The sequence below is a fragment of the Lepidochelys kempii genome, chromosome 9 (genome assembly GCF_965140285.1).
Source record: "Lepidochelys kempii isolate rLepKem1 chromosome 9, rLepKem1.hap1, whole genome shotgun sequence".
In the NCBI taxonomy this organism is placed as follows: domain Eukaryota; kingdom Metazoa; phylum Chordata; order Testudines; family Cheloniidae; genus Lepidochelys; species Lepidochelys kempii.
Genome location: NC_136388.1, coordinates 54,531,603 through 54,547,843, shown reverse-complemented (window position 1 = coordinate 54,547,843; position 16,241 = coordinate 54,531,603). Strand labels below are relative to the sequence as shown.

Genomic DNA, 16,241 nt, shown 5'->3' with positions numbered 1-16,241 from the left:
GAAAAACTTTCTGGCTATAAGGGTAGTTCAGTTCTGGAATAAATAGGCTTTTCAGGGAGATTGTGGAATCCCCATCATTGGAAGTTAAGTACAGGTTGGACAGACACTTGTCAGGGATGGTCTTAAGTATGCTTGGTCCTGCCTCAGGATGGTGGACTGGACTTGATGACTTCAGGAGATCCCTTGCAGTCCTATATTCCTAGGATTCTGTGAAAATACTGATTTTCCACAGACCAGTAACACACATTAAACAATAAACCAAGGAGTTTTATTACAAGAAATTAGTGTCTCTGTTGCATACTACAGTTTACAGCTTTCATAGACATGCAATGAGAATACAAAGTACAGTAAAGCAGATTTTATGCTGGAAAATGTTGGCATTTGAACTCTTCAGCATTATGCAAGTGTCAAAATCTTTAGCTAAGAGACAGAAGAATCTTTGTGTCCTTCCCAGCAGCCTCTGGCTACACATTTACATGTACATACTGAGCTTGTACATGATGGTGATGAAAATCTTTTTGACTGGTGTATTGATTCTGGGAATCTGCTTGGCTTTTCAGACTCATGATACAGATTAGCATGTCATGGTTGAGAGTGTTTGTATGTATGGATCTGTGTGTTGATATACACATGCACGGAAGTAGTTGGGATATGTAATTGCATGTTTATGTAGGAACCTCTTTAGGTTGTAAGCTTGTTTGTCCTAAGTGGGTAAGGGAGTTTTAAGAAATCTGCCACATAGGTTATTTTTGGACAAGGGTTACTTTCTTTTTTGGATCCCTCTGTGCTCTGCCATTCTCTACCACCTGTACAGCACACAGCAGGCTCTCTTGGAGGATCTGGTTCTTCACCACCTTGGTTATCATTGTGCTGATATCACTGGTGTACTTTTGCCTCTGGTTAGCTGGGTAATACTGTGCTTCAGAGCAACGTATGATGAAAAAGGTGCATAGAGCTAGGACATCTCCTTCTTGCAGCCCCAGCATCTCCAGCACAGCTTCCCACACCAGTCTAATTTTCTGGTTCTTGCCTTTGTGCCTCATGACAGAGGCTAAGGTGGGGAGGCCTCCCGCCAGATCTGGCAGCTTCACTCTGACACGGGAATGTAAGCAGCAGAGCATTTCACTGACATAGCTGTAGAAAAGATTTATCTCCACTGAAGTGAACCTGCCATGGAGATGGAGACAGAAACCACTTCTTAGACAAAAATACTTCCCATATACTTCAGCTCATTCCCATTTAGGTAATAAGTGGAGAATTCATGTGATCTGTAACCCCAGTAATCCTTGGTAATGCAACCATCACATCACAGTAACCCTTCTACTTAAAAGGCAAACACACAGTTATCATTTTCAACAAGGAGTCCGGTGGCACCTTAAAGACTAACAGATATATTTGAGCATAAGCTTTCGTGGGTAAAAACCCCACTTCTTCAGATGCATGGAGTGAAAATTACAGATGCAGATATAAATATACTGACACATGAAGAGAAGGGAGTTACCTCACAAGTGGAGAACCAGTGCTGACAGGGCCAATTCGATCAGGGTGGATGTCGTCCACTCCCAATAATAGATGAGGAGGTGTCAATTCCAGGAGAGGCAAAGCTGCTTTTGTAATGAGCCAGCCACTCCCAGTCCCTATTCAAGCCCAAATTAATGGTGTTAAATTTGCAAATGAATTTTAGTTCTGCTATTTCTCTTTGAAGTCTGTTTCTGAAGTTTTTTTGTTCAAGTATAGCTACTTTCAAATCTGTTATAGAATGTCCAGGAAGATTGAAGTGTTCTCCTACTGGCTTTTGTATGTTACCATTCCTGATGTCCGATTTGCGTCCATTTATTCTTTTATGTAGGGACTGTCCGGTTTGGCCAATGTATCTACACCATCAGAGGACCCAACCACATCAGCCACGCCATCAAGGGCTCATTCATCTGCACGTCTACTAATGTTATATATGCCATCATGTGCCAGCAATGCCCCTCTGCCATGTATTTAGACCCCAGTTCTGCAGAGGATTAAGCATGTGTGTAATTTTACTCATAAGTAGTCCCACTGAGTTCAGTGAGACTACTTATGTGCCCATAGTTACACATCTGTAAGTTTTCATAGGATCAGGTCAGAGTTATCTAAAAGTAGCCTGTTTTTCAAAGCACTATGCACCTGAGCTACCATTGCTTTCCATGGGAACTGTGAGTAGCTCAGGACCTTTTAAAAAAAGCCTGTTATTTAGATGTCTAAATATGGATATGGGAGCCTAACTTCAGGCACCAAAATGTGAAAGATTTGGCCTTATTTGCTAGCAGAACAAAACCAGGGCATTAATAAGATTCTGATTGTTACTGCTTATAGTGGGACACAATTATCTGAAAGATTTTGAAAGAGCATATGGTGTCTCTGGTATTCTTAGAAATGGTATAGGTTTTTAAGATATAATAATATTTAGTGCATATTTAAAATTTCTTTAGAAGTTTTTGCACTTGGAATGGAATTTGCCTTGCATTTGCTGAGATCAACAAACTATATTCTCTTGTGGTAAAAGGCAATTCAAAGCCACATCCCTGGATATAGAAAGAGTTTTATTCTTTTCACTCAATGTAGCATAAGCCTATTCATCTTCACCTGCACATATACAATTTACACGTTTCTCAATTCTCTAATCTCCCAGCTGATGCATGGAGGGGAAACTGAGCTGTTTTTTAATTCTGTGGCTCACCTGTCCTCCAGCAAGGATATCCACATCTCATCCTCGTCCACCTGCTTCTCCAGGGTTTTATCCTGAAACTGCAGCTTCTGTGTCAGTTTATCCATGGCAGAGTTCAGCTCTTTGAACTGAGTCTCCACAATCTGCAGCCTGTTTTCCACCCTAAGGAATATAAGAACTGGAGTCATTATTAGAATCAGTATATCTGAACTTCTACACTGAAAGAGGGCTCCATTTCTGCTGCATTATGACTAACTTCAGATCCAGTTTAAGATTCCTCCATTTTACTTGGAAGTCATTCTGACTCCTTTTGAAGGTGTTTGCCAGTTGAGCGTCAGTTGCTTGATGTAGTCTGGGTCCTTTAGAAGTAGTCATAACATAACCTTGACAGTCTTTGAAGACTATCTGAATTAATGTATCAGACACCCTCATTCTTATCATAAGAGATTAAATGTCTACTAATAGTGACCTATCAAGCTCAGTCTAATCTCATTGAGGGTTTCATTTTAGGACCCAAATTGATCCTATATAACATTTAAATCAGCCCTGTATAAAATCTACCATGAAAATACAATAATACCTAATACTTAAATAATACTGTAATACTTAAAACCAGCCTTTTCCTTGCCTCCTTCAGTACCATGGCTGGTGACTTCCTAGTCCCTACTAACTCTCCCTACATAGGTGCTAGAACTAGGGGTGCTACTACACCCCCTGGCTTAAAGTGGTTTCCATCATATACATGGCTTATAGGGTGGTTCTATGGCTCTCAGCACTCCTGTCCTTCTACTGCAAGGTTTTCCTTTTATAGGAACATATTTCCCCAGCATGCTTTTCTAGAGGTGGCTCTTTAAATATGGCAGAACCAAATAGCTGCAGCACAAAAAAGGCTATTTCCAGCTAGTAAGTGCTTGTTATGTTTTCCTTCTGATTTCTAAGAAAGTGGTTCTTAGGGGGTTTATTCCTTCACCCACTTACTTCCCTGGTTCTTCTCGCATGAACAGAGAGCAACAATACCCAAAGTCCAAAGGTGCAAACAATTCGATGTTTATTGGGGTGAACTTCCAGCAAGCATGATTCCAGTTTCCTTCCTTAGTATCCTCCTTCCCTACAGATTATATAGTAAAACTTATATAGTAAAACTTATATAGACTACAGATTATATAGTAAAACTTGAGTTCTGCTTAGCTATACCTTAACCAATCATTTTCCTGAAATTTAACTAACCAATCCTAACATATTGTAACATGATTATTTAACCAATTATATCCCACCACCTTAATTAGTTTACACCCAGCAAAATTAATTATACAGCACACAGGAGCAATCACAGAACCAGACAGAGATTATACAGACAAACAATAGCAAAGTGGAAACCATAATGACAAGACAATACAGAAGTGAGGGTTTCACATCCCAGCTATTGATAAGTGAGTTCTTGCCAGATAGGATGCTATCAAACTAAGTTTCCTTTTACATTTTCTAGGCACTTCCCTTTCTCTGGAGGTGATAGGAATACAATCCTGTCCTGATAGTGCCTAACAGCCCAATAGCACCTTATTTCAATGTGACTAGTTTGGAATGTGAGGATGTGACCGTTCGCTTCCCAGCTTATGGCTGCCTCTGCTGCTTAGCCAAAGGCCTTAGCCTAAGAACAGGGTCTCAGACAGTCACAGTAAGAGAAGGCCCTTACACCAGCAGATAGTGATTTTGATTCTTTCTTTTATACCTCTAGAACTAGCCAAGCGATAAGAATACACCTAAATTCTTAAAGTACAGGCCTTTGCAGACAGGCCTGAATATCTATATCCTAACAGTGGTCTATTTTCATATTTCCTATGAATAATATAACTAAAAGAGGTATCTTGATTTTAAAGTTTCTCCATGTGACCTCTATCAGAAAGTTTATTTTATGAGGTGCTATTGTGTTGAACTTATGTCAAAACACGAGGAGGCAGGGAACATGCTTTATATTCCTTCACTGCTGTTCTGTAGATGTAAAGGCGTGGAATATGCTGGTTACCGTCCATTTTGATAGTGTTCCTCAGGAATAATTTAGGGTAACAGCTTAACTAAGTTCCTAAGATCCCAGTTAAATTGTTCTCCCGAGGTGCAACTTTCGGGTATTTCTAGGATCTTGAAGCTGTTGAAACACTTTAGACTGAAAGGTTTTTTGCCTAGATTTCATAAAAATAACAAGGGATCCCACAACTGGCCAAGTATTGATTAATTAGAAGTTCAGTTAGCCTTGATTTATTTTTTTTATTGGAATGAACTTCAGGCTATCTTGAAAAACTGTCTATGGCACCTAACAGCTATTGAATTGCAAGTCTCTGTTCCACAGCAGTCTGGTCCATGGGTATTCTTACTACTGTTTTATTCATTTTGCGATAGTGCTGAGGAGCCCAAGTCATGGACCAGGACCCTATTATGCAAGGCACTGACTGTATAAACACAGAATGAAAAGACTGGTCCTGCTCCAAAGACTTTGAGATCTGTTGCATTTGGTGAGCTCCCTAGACTAAGAGTATAATTCTTTGCCTTACAAATATTACATTTCCTGGTCTATTTTTTCACCTTTATCTGATGTTTTTGTAATGCCAAAATATCCAGTAGTTTTCAGGTCATAGCATAATCTCTGTCTCTTTTCACTTTAGGTGGTAGGAACAGTTGATACTCAAACCTATTAACAGCTGATTTCCACCCCCTTTTTTTCTGTAATATACAATGAGAATTTTTTTGGCAACTAACTTCAAATAAAATTTTGCTTTAACCATGCTTACATCTCATTTTACTCATAAAAGTGTAAACATTTTCATATAAATGTTTGCCAAAAGGGAATTTTAGGCTAGTAACAGAGATTTGTTTAATCACAAAGGAAATTTGTTTAATGAGAAAATGAAATTCATGTTGGGCAGAAATAGAATTAGCTTACAAAGGTCAGAGTAACTCATTTCAGTAGAATGGGTCTTTGTCCCCTTCTAGTGGCTGGTTATCACACTTATTCCTTAATGTAATAGTCAGCACACCAGCTCCAGCAGTACAGTAGTACTTCATTAGCAGTGAAGGAGTAAGAGTTCAAACCCTACTATTTATATGAAGATATCAATTAGAGAATAGGAACAATACTATGATTTAAGTGACTAATCACATAGCTCACAGACTAGATACTCAAAGGAATAGCTGTCAGCAAACACTTTGTGTCATGGAGTCACCGGGTCAATGGTCTGGAACTACTCCATATGAAGCCAGTCAGGACTCTAGGGGAGCATGCCTCCTCTCTCTGAGCATAATGTCTCCAGAGCAAGAAGCTTACACAGCTTCTTCCTGGGTCTGACCTCAGAGCATTCATCATCTGCTTCCACACCATGTGCTTGCCACAGCAAGTCTGCCCAGGCAGGGCTCCTGGGGAAGCCAGAGGGCCCTGCATCCAAACTCCGCAGTCAGACGTGACTCTCAGCCAACCAGTAAAACAGGTTTATTAGTCGACAGGAACACAGCGTAGGACAGAACTTGTTAGCACAGAAATCAGTGACTTTCACCCAAGTCCATCTTGGGGGGAAGAGAGCCCAGAGCCAGGGCTCTGGTCCTCCCCCTGAGCCCCAAGCCAGCCTAGACTGACTCGCTTCCAGCTGTCTGGCCCCTGCCCTGCTTGTTGCTCCTCCTCCGGCCTTTGTCTCGCTTCCTGGGCCAAGAGTCACCTGGTCGCATCCCCCTCCTGGGTCTCAGGTTATGAAGGGGCGGTTATAGCATCAGTGCAGGCAGCTGGAACAGCCTCTGCAAAAGTCACATCCCCTTATTCCTACCACCTAGACATTGGTGCAATACATAGGGAAACTGAGGTACACACAGCATTCATGCAAAACAGTAAGACTCACATAGGCTCACATACAACATAACAAGGGAAAATCCCCACTTTGTCACATCTCTCCCCCCTTCGAGACTGAACTGAGTGGGGTCACTTTCCCCAGTGATCGGGGGAAGTTCAGGCCCCCCTCTCCGGGACAAAGCATCAGCTATAACATTTGCACTCCCCTTAACATGGACCACCTCCATCTCATAATCCTGAAAGGACAGACTCCACCTCAGGAGCTTGGCATTGGCATCTCTCATCTGGTGCAGCCACGGCAGGGCGAGTGGTCCAGATACTCAGTGAAGCGCCGCCCAAATAGATCCGGCTGCAGCCTTTTAGAGCCCACTCTGTGGCCAGGCATTCCTTCTCTATGGCTGCGTAGCTCTGCTCCCGGGGCAGCAGCTTCCTGCTCAGGTACATGATCTGGTGTTTCTCCCCCTTTGCATTGGCCTGCCTCGGCACCATACCCTACCCTGTCTGTGAGGCATCGGTGAACACCATAAAGGTCTTGTCAGTCTGGGTTTCCCAGCACCAGGCCCTTGACCAGATCCTCCTTCAGTGTACAGAGAGCCCTCTGGCACTGCCCGGTCCAGACCAGCTTTTCTGGCTCACCATTCTTGCATAGCTCAGTGATGGGAGCTGACACAGAGCTAAAGTGGGGCACAAACCTCCAGTAGTGCCACACCATCCCAATAAAGGTCTGGGCCTGTTTCTTAGTCTGGGGAGCAGGTCAGTCTTTGATTGCCCGCACCTTGGCTGGCTCTGGCTTTAGGCAGCCGCTCCCCACCTTACACATCTCAGCTTTTACAGTCAGCCCTGCATCCTGGAGGTGACTCAGCTCCCTCTTCGCCTAGGACACCTGGTCCTCCCAGATCTGGCTAATGGCACTGTCATAAATATAAAGGGAAGGGTAAACCCCTTTAAAATCCCTCCTGGCCAGGGGAAAGCTCCTCTCACCTGTAAAGGGTTAAGAAGCTAAAGGTAACCTTGCTGGCACCTGACCAAAATGACGAATGAGGAGACAAGATACTTTCAAAAGCTGGGAGGAGGGAGAGAAACAAAGGGTCTGTGTCTGTCTATGTCTATATGCTGGTCTTTTACCGGGGATAGACCAGGAATGGAGTCTTAGAACTTTTAGTAAGTAATCTAGCTAGGTATGTGTTAGATTATGATTTCTTTAAATGGCTGAGAAAAGAATTGTGCTGAATAGAATAACTATTTCTGTCTATGTATCTTTTTTGTAACTTAAGGTTTTGCCTAGAGGGGTTCTCTATGTTTTTGAATCTAATTACCCTGTAAGATATCTACCATCCTGATTTTACAGGGGGGATTTCTTTATTTCTATTTACTTCTATTTTTTATTAAAAGTCTTCTTGTAAAAAACTGAATGCTTTTTCATTGTTCTCAGATCCAAGGGTTTGGGTCTGTGGTCACCTATGCAAATTGGTGAGGCTTTTTATCCAACATTTCCCAGGAAAGGGGGGGTGCAAGTGTTGGGAGGATTGTTCATTGTTCTTAAGATCCAAGGGTCTGGGTCTGTAGTCACCTAGGCAAATTGGTGAGGCTTTTTACCAAACCTTGTCCAGGAAGTGGGGTGCAAGGTTTTGGGAAGTATTTTGGGGGGAAGGACGCGTCCAAACAGCTCTTCCCCAGTAACCAGTATTAGTTTGGTGGTGGTAGTGGCCAGTCCAAGGACAACGGGTGGAATATTTTGTACCTTGGGGAAGTTTTGACCTAAGCTGGTAAAGATAAGCTTAGGAGGTTTTTCATGCAGGTCCCCACATCTGTACCCTAGAGTTCAGAGTGGGGGAGGAACCTTGACAGGCACAGATATAATCAACGTATGCTAGGGTAAAATTCTCCATCCCCCTCAGTAATTGATCCACCTGTCGCTGGTTGGTGACAGGCGCCTCCTTGAGGCTGAAAGATAGGACTAGGGACTTGTAAACCCCCAAAGGGGTGAGAAAAGCAGGTTTCAACCTGGCATCTGGATCCAAAGGCACCTGCCAGGAGCCTTTGGTAAAATCCCTGGTATTGGGGTACCGAGTTCCACCCCAACTTGTCTAGGATTTCATCAGGCCTAGGTATGGCAGGCACGAGACATGGTGATGGCATTGAGCTTCTGATAGGCCACACAGAACTGGATCGACCCATCTTTCCTGGGGGCAGCACCACGGGAGAGGCCCCCAGGGCTGGTGGATGGCTGGATCACCCCTAAAGCCAGCATGTCTCTGACCTCTCCCTCCAGGGGCTGTTCTGTGTTCCCCATTACTCTGAGTGGGGAACACCTGATGGGAGGGCCAGCTCCCAGATCCCCACAGTGGACAGCATGGTTAGTGAGCCCAGGCCAGTTGGAAAACAGCTGTTGGTATGAATGCAGCGTCTCTCTGATCTCTGCCTGCAGGGCATGGGTTAGCTGGTCAGAGAGGGGAACTGATTCCAGCAAGGGACCGGCTCTGGTCTCAGGGAAGAGACCCACCAGGGATCTTCCCCCTTCTCCCACTGGCCATATATGGCCAATACCAGCCTCTCCCTGTCACAGTACACTTCATCATGTTGACCTGGTCCCCTCAATGGCTGTGAGCCTGGTTGGGCAGTTCCACCACATCGTCTCCTCATTCAACTGCTTGATGACCTTGAAAGGCCCGTCCCAGGCAGCTTGCAGCTTATTCTTCCTCACCGGGATGAGAACCCTCACCTGGTCGCCGGTGCCAGAGGCTGACTGGTCATACCAGACTTTCTGCCTCCCTTGGGTCCTGGCTAGATTCTCCCTGGCCGGACCCATGAGCTCAGCGAGAAAGTCAGTACATACTCCACCCCTGATTATCCATCGGGGGAGGCCTTCCCCTACCATCCGTCCCTCACCAAGCCCAGGGCCACCTTCTGAAAAGGCTCCTCTATGACAGGCAGGTGTCCCAAGGCTGCTTTACCCTTGTTCGAGGCCATTTGCACCTCTGGACCATAGGCGCTGACTCCGTGGGTGCTCTGGGGCTAGAGCACCCATGGGGAAAAATTAGTGGGTGCTCTGCACCCACTGGCAACCAAGCTCCCCTCCCCCCTCCCCCCTGCCCCATCTCCTCCTCTTCCTCCTCCCCTGAGCGCACCACGTCCCCGCTCCTCCGCCTACCTCCCAGCGCTTCCTGCCCGACCGCCACCAAACAGGTGTTTGGCCACTCCGGTGGGGGAGGAGGGAGAGGAGCGGGAACGTGGCACCGTCAGGGGAGGCAGCAGGGAAGAGGCAGGGCTGGGGCAGGGATTTGGGGAAGGAGCCGGAATATGGGCAGAGAGGGGGCGGAGTTGGGGTGGGAACTTTGGGAAAGGGGTTGGAATGGGGGCAGGGCAGGGGTGGAGTCGGGGCGGGGCCGGAGGCAGAGGGGGGTTGAGCATCCACCAGCGGGAGCAGAAGTTGGCGCCTATGCCCTGGACAAGGCAGCCTTGGTTGGCAGCTTTCCCACCCTGGCTGTGGTTCCTCACACTCAGCTGGGGTCTCTGATCCCCCGGGGTCAGCTTTGCCCCTGATGTCCCAGTGAGGGCAGGCAGAGAGCCCATTGCTTTGCCCACAGCATCAGAGCCAGCGTGAGCCATCTCCCCCGTGTGCAGGGAGGCGGGGAGCATCTCTCTGTCCCACTCAGCTCCAGGGCTCTGGTTACAGACAGGCAGGTATTCTGAGCTTAGCAGCTCCTCCTCCCTGCCAGCCAGGTCATTTGTATTTTCACTGACCGCTTCAGTCGCAGCCGTTTGGTTCCCTGGATTCAAATTCAAATCCTCTGTCCTTACAGGAGCATGGCCTGGATCCTGCCCCAGATAGACACAGACATCCTCCAACAGGACTTCGCAGCTGATATCTTGGAGAACCCCAACTACCAGCCAGCCCGACTCCTCCTGTGTCTGCACAGGGACCTGGGCCATAGCAGGGGGAGGGGCTTCATCCCTTGGATCCTCAACCAGGTCACACAGCCCCTCAGCACCTGGTGAGGCTGCAGCACCTGGGGCCTGACAACAGTTCTCTCTGTCCCAGGGTCTCCCCACCCCAGGAATGTCTCCCCATTGACCACCACCTTCCACTCCCACTGAGGGTCCGAGGGGCCTGAGCCCAGGAGAGTCCACGCAGACATATGCTAGGGCCAGGAGTGAGAGCCAGTCTGCCACCCCGCCCTTTTGGCTAAACAGCTCTATGGCCTTGGGACCCAGGAAGGGGGCTAGACAACAGAGCCTTTCTGCAGAGCCAGCCTCAATCCAATTGCCAGCCTTCCCAAAGGCCGTGAGACAGGCATCTATATCTCCCCTCTCCTTAACCTGGGGCAGCAATTTAATGTCGAGGTTCCCTGCAGAATTGGCACCCCAGGGTCCATCCCCATTCACGCCTGGACGGGTCCCTCTGCCTCTCAGCTCAGCCATCTCCAGTTTATGCTGCCTCTGTCTCTCCTGCTGATCTGCTTCATGTCTTCCCTGTCTCTCATGGTCCTCTGACTCCTTCAATCTCAGTTTCAATTCCATCTGTCTCAGATCCAACGATGGGGAACCTGGTGGAGACCCCCAGCTGGTCAGGGACACGGGTTTCCAGGACACCTGGATGCCCCCAGCCTCTCTCGTGGCCCCAGCTGGGTCAGGAACTGGCGCAGGCCCTGGGGCTGCCTGGCTGCTCCCAGCGTCTCTCGCGGCCCCAGCTGGGTCAGGAACCAGCTCCTTAGAGCGATCCTCCTCTTCCAACTGAGCAATCAGCTGTGCCTTAGTGAGCTTTCCAATGCGCAGCCCTCTTTCTCTGCACAGCTCTACTATGTCCTCCTTAAGGAGATGCTTATAGGCCATCTCCATGCTGTTCCCAAGTGGTCACGGACTCAGAGGCCTGTGCTCTTTTAGCACCCCATGGTCCCTGGGAGGAACCCCTTCAGTGCAACAGCCCTTCTCGGGGGTCCACCTCTCTTGGGGTTAAGCCGTAGGCTCCTCCACCTCCTGGAACTGCACCTCTTGGAGCCTGCAGCATGTCCGACTCTCTCTAATCCCTCTTCGTTTTACTGCTCCCCAGTCACTTACTGCAGGATGCTCTGTCCATGGGGTGTAGTTTATCCCACGTCTGCCACTGGTTGTCATGGAGTCACTGTGTCAGTGCTCTAGAACTACTCTGTATGAAGCCAATCAGGACTCTGGGGGAGCATGCCTCCTCTCTCTGAGCTTACTGTCTCCATGGCAAGAAGCTTACACAGCTTCGACCTTCCTGGGTCTGATCTTGGAGCATTCAGCATCCCCTTCCACACCGTGTGCTTGCCACAGCAAGTCTGCCCAGGCAGGGCTCCTGGGGAAGCCAGAGGGCCCTGCATCCAAACTCCGCAGTCAGACGTGACTCTCAGCCAACCAGTAAAACATAGGTTTATTAGTTGACAGGAACACAGCGTAGGACAGAACTTGTTAGAACAGAAATCAGAGACTTTCACCCAAGTCCATCTTGGGAGGAAGAGAGCCCAGAGCCAGGGCTCTGGTCCTCCCCCTGAGCCCCAAGCCAGCCTAGACTGACTCGCTTCCAGCTGTCTGGCCCCTGCCCTGCTTGTTACTCCTCCTCCGGCCTTTGTCTTGCTTCCTGGGCCAAGAGTCACCTGGTCGCATCCCCCTCCTGGGTCTCAGGTTATGAAGGGGCGGTTATAGCATCAGTGCAGGCAGCTGGAACAGCCTCTGCAAAAGTCACACCCCCTTATTCCTACCACCTAGACATTGGTGCAATACATAGGGAAACTGAGGTACACACAGCATTCACACAAAACAGTAAGACTCACATAGGCTCACATACAACATAACAAGGGAAAATCCCCACTTCATCACACTTTGTCAACAATCTACAGCCTGAAACTTATTTAGGTAACATTTGCTGGAAAACACGAGCAAACATATTTGTAAAAGTAAGGTTGTGGATAAGTCAGAGATAAAAGGCTGAGTGAATTATTCATTACAGATTGTAACAGCTCATTGATAGAGTTGCGTGAACAAAGATTCATGGTTTCTGTTCTCACAAGCTTTCTTCTACATAAATGGTGAAAATGGCCAATAGATTTAATTACTGATGAAAATGGGTCACCACTGTTGCAATAATTTTTCTCTGCTGCCTTTAATATTTAATAATGTTGCTTTAATATTCCTTGGCTTTTCCAGCCAAGGTTGCCTTGGCTTTTCCAGCCATTTCTGTTCTTGGGAGAAACTGCTCCCAGCCTCTAAGCTACGTGCACTGAAGAATTCACAAGGGTACGTTCTGAAAATGCCAATTCACACTGCAGTGACCACTTGAAATTATGAAGTGGTTTTACAATATTATGATTCATGGAAATGACCCTTCATTAATAAGAGCAAACCCCAGGAAAATTTTGCATCTTGAGCCTTTGGGGAATAGATCAGCTCTACATTGCCCCAATATTCACTTTGCCAACGAAAATGTATTCCTCACTCATCAAAGGATAAAGGTAGGTTATCTGACTTTTTAAATAACTCACATTTCTTTGGGTTCCATTTCAAAATAAGAATTATTTTACACTTACACTTACACAAACTGATGCAATTACAAATGTGGGAAAACATCAGGATGGCATCCACATATAGCGAACAGGAGAGAAGAATGCAGGGCAGGATGGTCCTGTGTTTAAGACACAGGGCTGGCAGTCAGGAAAACTTGATTTTGTTACTAGCTGTGTCACTGAACCTCTGTGATTCTGGGCAAATAAATTAACTTTGTGCCTGTTTTTTTAAGTAAAATGGGACTAGTTAGATTTCCTAATCTCACTGGGGTTTTATGAGAATTTATTAATAATTGTGAGGCACTCAGATTATAGAGTGATGAGTCTCTTTACTTTTTGAAAGTGGTAACCAATGAGGTTGCTACTAAATTAATACCACCTTGTGTCAATCTTATTCTGTACAAGCTCAAAACAAATCCTGATCCTTTACAAGAAAGCTTTTAAAACCTTCCTGCTGCTCTTCCTGTAAATATACAGCACTGCACTTAGAATACATCCAGTAAAAACAGAGCTCACGTTCTTATGAAGGTTATTGAACACTATATGGAAAAAAGAGGCTTTTTAAAAATACATTATTTAATGCTGATGGCTTTTCTTTCCGAGTTTAGATCCTTTCCAGAAAATCAGACACCATCATTTTTATTAGTTTTAGAGCTAAGCTATAGATGTTCATATTCCAGGTGTGTGTGTTCATGGACTTGTGTTCTGACACGTAGACTGTCAGATCTTTGGGAAAAAGATTATCTTCTTTGTTAATTGTCTCTATCATGTCTAGCACAGTGGGGCATTGATCTTTGGGGTTCCTTTCCTAGGTACTTCCATAATACAAATAATCTGCATACAAATATGAAGATGTTGAGATATTAGAAATGTTCATTGAAATACTGCATCCCAGCAGCAATAATATATTTGTTTTACAGCAGCCACTTTTACTACAATGATATTTATTTAAGCAGACACCAGCTTTACACATACTCAAGCTTCCCTTGTTATATAACATTTGCAGAATAATGTCAGACCTGGGATTTCCGCATATAAACTATTTTTTTTTAAAAGGGACTATTTTTTAACCATCTCCAGTAACTATAGGAGCATTTTCAAATCTTTTTCTTTCCTTCTCCTCTAATTTTAATATGAACTGTTAACTATTTAAATTAGAAAAATAGTCTGCAAATTAAAGAAAGTGGTTATATGTGACCAGGCAATTGATGAGATACACAATATGAAGTAGAGTTTCCTCTGTGAGGTGCCTTCCTTCCTTTCTTGTCTTTTGAATCCACTGGGTTCTGAGCTATTTGCCTCTAACCCATCCTGGGCCTGAGCTCTCCTAAAAACACTTGTTCAGAAATGGACCTTATCAGAACATTAGCATATGGTTCAATATGGAAATATTAGAATTTCCTGCTGGTCCATAACCAAATTGCAACATTTAAAAAAAGAGATCATTTATGATTGGGGATCAAGAGGTTGCATTCAGGCTGATGGCAAAGCACTTGTGTACCCTGGTCACAGGGTTAAATACTTGCGAACTATATGCAAAAGCTTATTCACAAAACAGGCGGTTGGTTGTTTTCAGAGATAAAGGAGAAACAAGGAGACTCCTTGTGATCTGAGGCCCATCAGCTGCTAAGTTCATGTTTATACCCCCTCTATTTCCCATAAAGAATTAAGAAACAAGTACAGGCTCATCTAATATACAGACCTGTCACTCCGGTAGTTGTTAGTTTCGTCCCTTGCCCATCTTGCAATAGCCCCTTCCCAGCACAATGGAGCCTTGCCTTGTTCCTCCTTGTAGTACTAACACACACAGCCCTTTGTAACCTGTTTAATGTCTTGTTCAGGGAGTGCAGAGATATGGCCTCTTTGGTCATCCTCATGGGGAACAGGAAGAGAAGAAATGCAATTTTAATAGGCTTGAATCTTCTCTCTTGTGGGCAGTCAGCAACAGCATGGACAGGAGATCTGACTTCTGCTAAAGGTCACTTTCCACTGAAGGCTTTTTATAGCCAGTACATCCAAATATAGTTCAGAAACACACAAACATGTTACTTAATGAATTATGAATTTGGTGCAGCTCCTCCAACACAAACACCCCACTTGTCTTTCTTTGTATATGAATTACTCTTATTTAAAGGTGATCTGAAAAGGGGGTTGTGCCCTGTTCAGCTTCTTCCTGATATATTATTATTTGTATTATTGTAGCATTTATGGACGAGGGCTCCATTGTGCTAGCTGGTGGACAAACAGAACAAAAATACCTGGCTTTTATATAGAGACAAGGTGGGTGAGGTAATGTCTTTTATTGGACCAGCTTCTGACATCACAAGAATCAAAGGTTTTTGCTACAAACATTAGTTGATTGCCAGCTAACTTGTTAGCTATCATGTTTGTCCATGCTACTCTGGACACTACAAACATTTGTGTGCTAGCAGACTAGCATCACTATATCTGAAAAAAGAGAGAGAAATGGGGCTTTTTATAATTTTTGATTAATCTCTGGCTCTCCTTTTCATCCTCAGACTGGAGGCTGGGCCCTACCATGCCTGTCCCTCCAATGAACTGTGGTAGTGCAGAGAGATAGAAGGAGCCAGCATGGGGCTGGGTGAGTAAAGAGCTAAAAATGAACATAAATTGCTAGCCCTAACATTGTGCACCATTTCTTTCTCTTTTTCCTTCTCTCCTACCTGTCTTTCATTGCAATGTCATTGCCTTTCAATTTTTCTCCCTTTTAATTATTTGGTTACCTCTTGTCTCTCCTCATACCACTTTCTTACCCCCCACCTTATTTCTTGTTCCCCCTATTCCCATAGCTTCCTGCATTGCCGTGAGGGACTTTAACTCTATTTTTTTGAACTGTTGAGTGAGACACTTCCTAATTGTTAAAAAGTTAATTCCAGAAGCGTGTCGACTGTCCTTTTGCTCAGGATATGAGGATTACAAAGATGAGAGCAGCACAAAGATTCACACTGCCATAGAGATGATACCCTTATACCTTGAAATGCACATCTGATAGAAGGCATTACTTTATTGTCACCATGGAAATGTAAGAGTGTTAAATATTCAAAAGCAAAGGATAAAAAAATAAGATAAAGCATATACAATTGTAAGGAATCTTTTAATCTTTACTGATGCATAAGACGTTGTGACGGGTTCAGTCATAGAGACCCCCTTGCGACTGTCACCTGACGTGCTT

General features: G+C 45.1%; 1 protein-coding gene across 1 annotated transcript; it reads right to left on the bottom strand.

The window, feature by feature from the left end:
* Window positions 1-443: 443 nt before the first annotated feature.
* On the bottom strand, window positions 444-7,016 carry SMCO1 (single-pass membrane protein with coiled-coil domains 1). Its single transcript, XM_078854216.1, has 3 exons — window positions 6,898-7,016; window positions 2,711-2,860; window positions 444-1,167 (listed from the first exon to the last, which is right to left on the bottom strand). The coding sequence occupies exons 1-3, from the start codon at window positions 7,014-7,016 to the stop codon at window positions 744-746; spliced, it is 693 nt and encodes a 230-aa protein (XP_078710342.1). The 3' UTR covers window positions 444-743.
* Window positions 7,017-16,241: the final 9,225 nt, after the last annotated feature.

What these genes read in the sequence shown, in the direction of transcription:
- SMCO1 (XM_078854216.1), bottom strand. Translation starts at nt 7,016, where the DNA reads ATGGTGCCGAGGCAGGCCAATGCAAAGGGGGAGAAACACCAGATCATG. An exon ending in AAGGAATGCCTGGCCACAGA is followed by an intron (nt 2,861 to 6,897) that starts GTGGGCTCTAAA and finishes TATATTCCTTAG; the next exon opens with GGTGGAAAACAGGCTGCAGA. An exon ending in ATATCCTTGCTGGAGGACAG is followed by an intron (nt 1,168 to 2,710) that starts GTGAGCCACAGA and finishes TCTCCATGGCAG; the next exon opens with GTTCACTTCAGTGGAGATAA.